Source organism: Somniosus microcephalus, chromosome 31 (assembly GCF_052327205.1).
Source record: "Somniosus microcephalus isolate GS21.2 chromosome 31, FLI_Smic_1.0, whole genome shotgun sequence".
NCBI lineage: Eukaryota > Metazoa > Chordata > Chondrichthyes > Squaliformes > Somniosidae > Somniosus > Somniosus microcephalus.
The window spans coordinates 7,523,273-7,530,652 of NC_141017.1; the positions used below are offsets into that span (position 1 = coordinate 7,523,273).

General features: G+C 50.1%; 1 protein-coding gene across 1 annotated transcript in view; it reads left to right on the top strand.

The window, feature by feature from the left end:
- Positions 1-795: 795 nt before the first annotated feature.
- The window catches only part of LOC147097553 (C-type lectin domain family 10 member A-like), a 139,864-nt gene continuing 133,279 nt past the window's right edge, over positions 796-7,380 (top strand). The window contains exon 1 of the mRNA XM_085971511.1: positions 796-935. Coding sequence (XP_085827637.1) covers positions 863-935 — 73 coding nt within the window. The 5' untranslated portion in view covers positions 796-862. The remainder of the gene's footprint in view (positions 936-7,380) is intronic.

Sequence of the window (7,380 nt, forward strand, 5' to 3'; positions counted from 1 at the left end):
TATACAACATCTACTGCACTACCTTGATCAACCTTCCCTGTTACCACATCAGAGAATTCAATCAGGTTCATCAGACATGATTTACCTTTGGCAAATCTCTCTCTCTGACTTTAGCCATTCACTGGCTCTCTGATAACTTACCCACCACCAATGTTAGGCAGACTGGCTTGTAGTTTCCTGGATTATCCCTCTCCCCTTTCTTGAATAGTGTGCATAATATGCATCAAAGTGTCCCGTATCTAACAAACAGTGTGAGTGTGAGCCCTCGGGCCAGTCTGTGCACACTAGTGAACCGATTCAGTGCACAAGTGCTCTCTGAGCTACTGCTCTTATGAGAAAGACACTATATATCCTTCCTTCCTTCCCTCCCTCCCTCTGAGTGTCGGGTGAGGAACAGGATTGGGATTGGTTCCAAAGCATTCTGCGGTCGAATAGCCTACTACCACTCACTGTCTAGACACAACTGGCCACTTGGACAAAGTAGAGAAGTCTTTCTGGTGGCTGGGGAGCTGCACCTTAGCAGGTCTTGCTATCAGGAGAGGGGTGGAAAGCTGTTTGCCAAAGTTCTGCAGTGAGGCCCTTTCTCGCTGATATTCGCATCTATGTATTTATTCTTAAAACAATTAATTTAAAAAAAACAGGTGACACAGACACACCTACCGAAAGTAGGAACCCCGTCCACTCCCGTGGGACATCCCTGAACTGCTGCAGAACCACAGCGGCCCATGTGTCTGAGTGTTCACAGAGCGGAACATAGTTCCTCAGTGACACCCACCTGTAAACAGACAGATCACCAGCTAGACACACACAGCACAGAGCACGGTCTCTCATACTCCGAACAATCCTCCACACGCACATCTCCATGGATCACAACAACATTTACGGAAATGTCACTCCAGTGCGTGGAAAGAAGCAGAAGCAAAACATCAACCCAGGTAGGAGAGACAACACAGTGTGAGTGTCTCTGTGTGTGAGAGAGAGAGAGAGTGTCTGTGTGTGTGAGAGAGAGAGTGTGTCTGTGTGTGTGAGAGAGAGAGTCTGTGTGTGTGCGAGAGAGAGAGAGAGAGAGACTGTGTGTGAGAGAGAGAGTGAGCCGGTGTGTGAGAGAGAGAATCGGTGTGTGAGAGAGAGACATCTGCACAGACCAGGGCACACCTGCATGTACCTGCCTGATTGAATGATTGATTAAGTGAGTGATTTATTGATTGAATAATTCAAAAATTGATTGATTGATTGAGTGCTTGAGTGAGTGATTGAGTGATTGAGTGACTGGTTGAGTGATTGACATGCCTCATGAGTTCTCTCATAACCCACGCACAGCTGCAGAGCAGGCCTACAATGAGAGCCATGCAGCCACCAGAAACATCACCAAGTGAACAATCGGCGTGCTCAAGCAACGCTTCCGCTGCCTGGACCGTTCCGTAGGAGCTTGGCAGTAGACCCTGAGCGAATATCCAGATTTGTTCTCTGCTGCATGTTGCACAACCTCGCCATCATGAGGGACCAGCCCATACCACCACCTGGGCAGCAACAAGCACAGGAGGAGCAGGGGCGGCATCGACCAACAGTGCCCCTCGCTGCCCGAGCTTTCGGAGAGCAGCTCATCCAAGAGCGCTTCACCAAACCATCTCTCCTTTTCCTTTTATTCATTCATGGGATGTGGGCGTCACTGGCAAGGCCGGCATTTATTGCCCATCCCTAATTGCACTTGAGAAGGTGGTGGTGAGCCGCCGCCTTGAACCGCTGCAGTCGTGTGGTGAAGGTGCTCCCACTGTGCTGTTAGGGAGGGAGTTCCAGGATTTTGACCCAGCAACGCTGAAGGATCGGCGATATATTTCCAAGTCAGGATGGTGGGGAACTTGGAGGTGGTGGTGTTCTCATGCGCCTGCTGCCCTTGTCCTTCTAGGCAGTAGAGTTCACATAAGAACATAAGAACCAGGAGCAGGAGTAGGCCAATCGGCCCCTCGAGCCTGCTCCGCCATTCAATAAGGTCATGGCTCTCTCCCCATACCCCCGACTCCCTTGTAGTTCAAATGTCTGACAATCTCCGCCTTGAATATATTCACTGACTCCGCCTCCACGGCTCTCTGGGGTAGAGAATTCCAAAGATTCCCGACCCTCTGAGAGAAGAAATTCCTCCTCATCTCCGTCTTAAATGGACGCCCCTTATCCTGAAACTATGCCCCCTAGTTCTAGATTCCCCCACGAGGGGAAACATCCTCTCAGCATCCACCCTGTCGAGCCCCTTCAGAATCTTATATGTTTCAATAAGATCACCTCTCATTCTTCTAAACTCCAATGAGTATCGGCTCAACCTTTCGTCATACGTCAACCCCTTCATCCCAGGAATCAACCTAGTGAACCTTCTCTGCACTGCCTCCAATGCAAGTATATCCCTCCTTAAATGTGGAAACCAAAACTGTACGCAATACTCCAGGTGCGGTCTCACCAGCGCCCTGTAAAGTTGCATCAAAACTTCCCTACTTTTATACTCCACACCCCTTGCAATAAAGGGCAACATTCCATTAGCCTTCCTAATTACTTGCTGTACCTGCATGCTAACTTTTTGTGTTTCATGTACTAGGCCCCCCAGATCCCTTTGTACCACAGCATTTTTAGTGTCACCCCATTAAAATAATAATTTGTTTTTTTCATTCTACCTTCCAAAGTGGATAACCTCACATTTTCCCACATTATACTCCATCTGACAAATTTTTGCCCACACACTGAACCTCTCTATATCCCTTTGCAGACTCTTTGGGCTGGATTTTCCGTAAGCTGTCGGGAAGGAGGCGGGACTACAACTTTCGGGTTTTAGTCCCGCCTCCATTGACGTCCGGCCAATCGACGCGATTTTCCCTTGATTGACCTTGACCCAGCGGGCTAAGCAGGCCAATTAAGGGCCACCCGGCAACAGGTGACGTCACAGACTGAAATTTCATCTGTCAAGAGTTTTTGACAGATGAAATATCAGTGTTTCACAGCTGTTTGAAGCTGTCAAACACTGACAGTCTGACTTCTAACCTGAGTCCTTCTACACAGACTCAGTTAGAAATCTCGCCGGCACTGAAAGCTGAAGGCTGTCACTTTTGACAGATCGCAGCCATTCAGCTTTCAGTTCTAGCTGAGTGATGGACTGCCGACGCCTAGAGGAAGAAAGGCTGTTAAGGTAAGTACAGCTAAGTAAAACTTCTTTACACACTTTAGACACACCAAACACACTTACCTTTGCACTCATGCACCCATCACTCATCTGAACACCGATATCGCGACCCCTCCAAGTCTTTCAACCCAACGGCCCGCCTGCTCTAACCTGGCGTGGTTTGGAGCCATCGGGAATCCCATACGACACCCCTAAAAATAGGGATTAGGCTAAAAACTGCCTGTTAACTACCTGTTCACAGGCAGTTAATTGGCACTAATCCCTTCCCGCCTCGGGTCGGCAGGTCCCAGTGCGGGGCGGGTACCCGCCTCCCTTGAAACTTACGTGGAGGTGGGTTTTGGGCGGGATGGTGTCGGGACCCCCGAATTCGGGATTTTTGCCCCCCGCACGCCTGAAAGCCCGCCTCACGGCACCCTGAAAATCTGGCCCTTTGTGTCCTCCTCACAACTTGCTAACCCACCTATCTTTGTATCATCAGCAAATTTGGCTACAGTACACTCGGTCCCTTCATCCAAGTCATTAATGTAGATTGTAAATAGAAGAGCCTCAGCACTGATCCCTGTGGCACCCCACTAGTTACTGGTTGCCAACCGGAAAATGACCCATTTATCCCGACTCTCTGTTTTCTGTTAGTTAGCCACTCCCCTATCCAAACCAATATATTACCCCCAACCCCATGCGCTCTTATCTTGTGCAGTAGCCTTTTATGTGACACCTTATTGAATGCCTTCTGGAAATCCAAATACACTACATCTACTGGTTCCCCTTTATCCAGCCTGAGTCTGTGTGTGTGAGAGAGAGTCTGTGTGTGTGTGTGAGAGAGTCTGTGTGTGCGCGTGTGTGTGTGAGAGAGAGAGTGTATGTGTGTGTTTAGCAGAGCATTTAGAAAAACATACTGCAGTCAAACAGAGTCAACATGGCATTAGGAAAGGGAAATCATGTTTAACAAATTTGCTGGAATTCTTTGAGGATGTAAGAAGCAGGGTGGACAAGGGTGAGCCAGTGGATGTGGTGTATTTGGATTTCCAGAAGGCATTCGATAAGGTGCCACATAAAAAGTTACTACACAAGATAAGAGCTCACGGAGTTGGGGGTAATATATTAGCATGGATAGAGAATTGGCTAACCAACAGAAAGCAGAGAGTCGGGATAAATGGGTCATTTTCCGGTTGGCAAACGGTAACTAGTGGGGTGCCACAAGGATCGGTGCTGAGGCCCCAACTAGTTACAATCTACATTAATGACTTGGATGAAGGGATCGAGTGTAATATAGCCAAGTTTGCGGATGATACAAAGATGGGTGGGAAAGCAAGTTACGCAGAGGACTCAAAGAATCTGCAAAGGGATATAGACAGGCTAAGTGAGTGGGCAAACATTTGGCAGATGGAATATAATGTAGGAATGTGCAAGGTTATCCACTTTGGCAGGAAAAAAAAAAAGCAAACTGTTATTTAAGTGGAGAGAGACTACAAAATGCTACAGTTCAGAGGGACCTGGGGGTCCTTGTGCATGAAACACAAAAAGCATGCAGGTACAGCAAGTAATCAAAAAGGCAAATAGAATGTTGGCCTTTATTTCAAGGGGGTTGGAGTATAAAAGCAGGGAAGTCCTGCTACAACTGTACAGGGTATTGGTGAGACCACACCTTGAATACTGCGTACAGTTTTGGTCTCCTTATTTAAGGAAGGATATACTTGCATTGGAGGCAGTTCAGAGATGATTTACTAGGTTAATTCCTGAGATGAGGGGTTTGACTTATGAGGAAAGGTTGAGCAGGCTGGGCCTATACTCATTGGAATTTAGAAGAATGAGAGGTGATCTTATTGAAATATATAAGATACTGAGGGGGCTCGACAGGGTAGATGCAGAGAGGATGTTAGAACTCGGGGCACAGTCTCAGAATAAAGGGTCTGAGATGAGGAGGAACTTCTTCTCTGAGAGGGTGGTAAATCTGTGGAATTCTCTGCCCCAGAGAGCTGTGGAGGCTGGGTCATTAAATACATTTAAAGTGGAGATAGACAATTTTTTGCAAGATAGGGAAGTGAAGGGCTACAGGGAGCGGGCTGGGAAGTATCTTTGAGTCCTAGATCAGCCATGATCTTATTGAATGGCAAAGCAGGCTCAAGGGGCCAAGTGGCCCATTCCTGCTCCTATTTCTTATGTTCCTATGTTCTTATGTGTGTGTGTGAGAGAGAGTCTGTGTGTGTGTGAGAGAGAGTCTGTGTGTGTGTGAGAGAGAGTCTGTGGCCCCGATTTTCTGGCCGCCGTCGGGTGGCTTTTCATGCGGCCGGGGGCCGAAAATCAGCGAAAAAGCGGGTCGGGACACGCCCCCCGCCTGATTCCCCGCCCTGTCCAACTTTCGGACTGCAGTTTCTGCGCGCCCCGCTTCAGTCCCGGCCGCCGCTGGCGGGGCTGCTCGTCGGAGCACTAACAAGCAATTATCTGCTTGTTGAAGTGGATTTTCCCGTGCCGTTGCGACTTTGGGGCTTTCCCCACCTGAAACCCGCCTGCGGGGAACCCCGCTGCTGAGAGCTGCCGTGAAAACAGCTGGTTTGCTTGCTTGCAGCAGCAGGTCGCTGAGGGCTGAAGAGATTTAAATAGGCAGCATTTGCAGGCTGCAGGACCTTGTTGATCAAGGCTTGGGGGAACTTTTTGAAGCCATAGGAGCAGCTGTAGAAAGTTGGAGCCTCGCACACTTCTCCAGTGTGAGCTCCTGGGAAGCCCCTTTCACCACTCTAACCCAGCACCTCCTCAATGGAGGCATCTGCCAGAAGCATGGGAGGCCTTTGGTACCTTCTCTTCCTGGCATTAGAGGATCTCCAACAGCAGAGACGGCAGCAGCAGAACCAGGAACTGCAGGATCAGCACCAGGCTGCTGCTCACTCACCTGAAGCTCCACAGGCCAGAAGGGGTCAGCGCTTGGAAGTGGCTTGAGAGCACCTTGCTGCGCTTTAGGGAGCCATGGGGACCCGTTTCTGCACTGGCAGTCCTACTTAGAAGGACTTCCATGAAGATCTGGTTTCTCTGTTCAACAGATGGCCAACGCTCCTCAAGAGATGTCATTCTCTTATGAGCACTCACCATGTTTCCCGTACCCTGGCGAGTTATCTCCTCCATGGAGGTTGCCAACCTTTCCATGGTGATGTGTTCATGCGCCAATGACTCCACAAAGGCTCTGCTCATGGTCGCTATGGACTCCTCCATTCGCTCCACACTCGCAGTGACCCTGGAGACAAAACCTGCCAGAGACTCCTGCATCTGTGCATGGAGATCCATCACCTCTTCTCTTGCGGATGGACCCAGAGGCAGAGGGTCGACATGCAGCGCAGCTCAGCTGAGCTGGCAGAGTCCTGCGCCCTCCGACGAGGACTCTCCACTGCTGTCCCTGTCTCCAGAATCTGCTGAGGCTCACTTGTGAGCTGTGAAACACCAGGTGACAACACTACTCTATGTCCCGAAGGTCCCCCCGAGGTGTGAGTGTCTGCGCTGGTGCTGGGTGCGCTTACTTCTGCTGACGCTGCGCCCTCAGAGGTTGGAGCTTCCTCTGAGGAGTCTGGCTGCACAGCCTCTTCCTCCTCCACAGTGAGGACTGGGGCTCTGGATGGTACTGTGGGTGAGTAAAGGAAGGAGTTAGAGATGTAATGCCAAGGTTCTTCTGGTGACTCCCAGCAAGTTGGCATCTTCTGACACCTGCATCCATGCAGCATCACCATGGAAAGGTTGGCAACCTCCATGCAGGAGATAACTCGCCAGGGTACGGAAAACATGGTGAGTGCTGATAAGAGAATGACATCTCTTGAGGAGCGTTGGCCATCTGTTGAACAGAGAAACCAGATCTTCATGGAAGTCCTTCTGAGTAGGACTGCCAGTGCAGAAACGGGTCCCCATGGCTCCCTAAAGCGCAGCAAGGTGCTCTCAAGCCATTTCCAAGCGCTGGCCCCTTCTGGCCTGTGCAGCTTCAGGTGAGTGAGCAGCAGCCTGGTGCTCCTGGTGCTCATCCTGCTGTTCCTGGTTCTGCTGCTGCCGCCTCTGCTGTTGGAGATCCTCTAATGCCAGGAGAAGAAGGTACCAAAGGCCTCCCATGCTTCTGGCAGATGCCTCCGTTGAGGGGGTGCTGAGATAGGGTGGTAAAAGGGGCTTCCCAGGAGCTCACACTGGAGAAGTGTGTGAGGCTCCAAATTTCTACAGCTGCTCCTAAGGCTTCAGAAAGTTCCCCC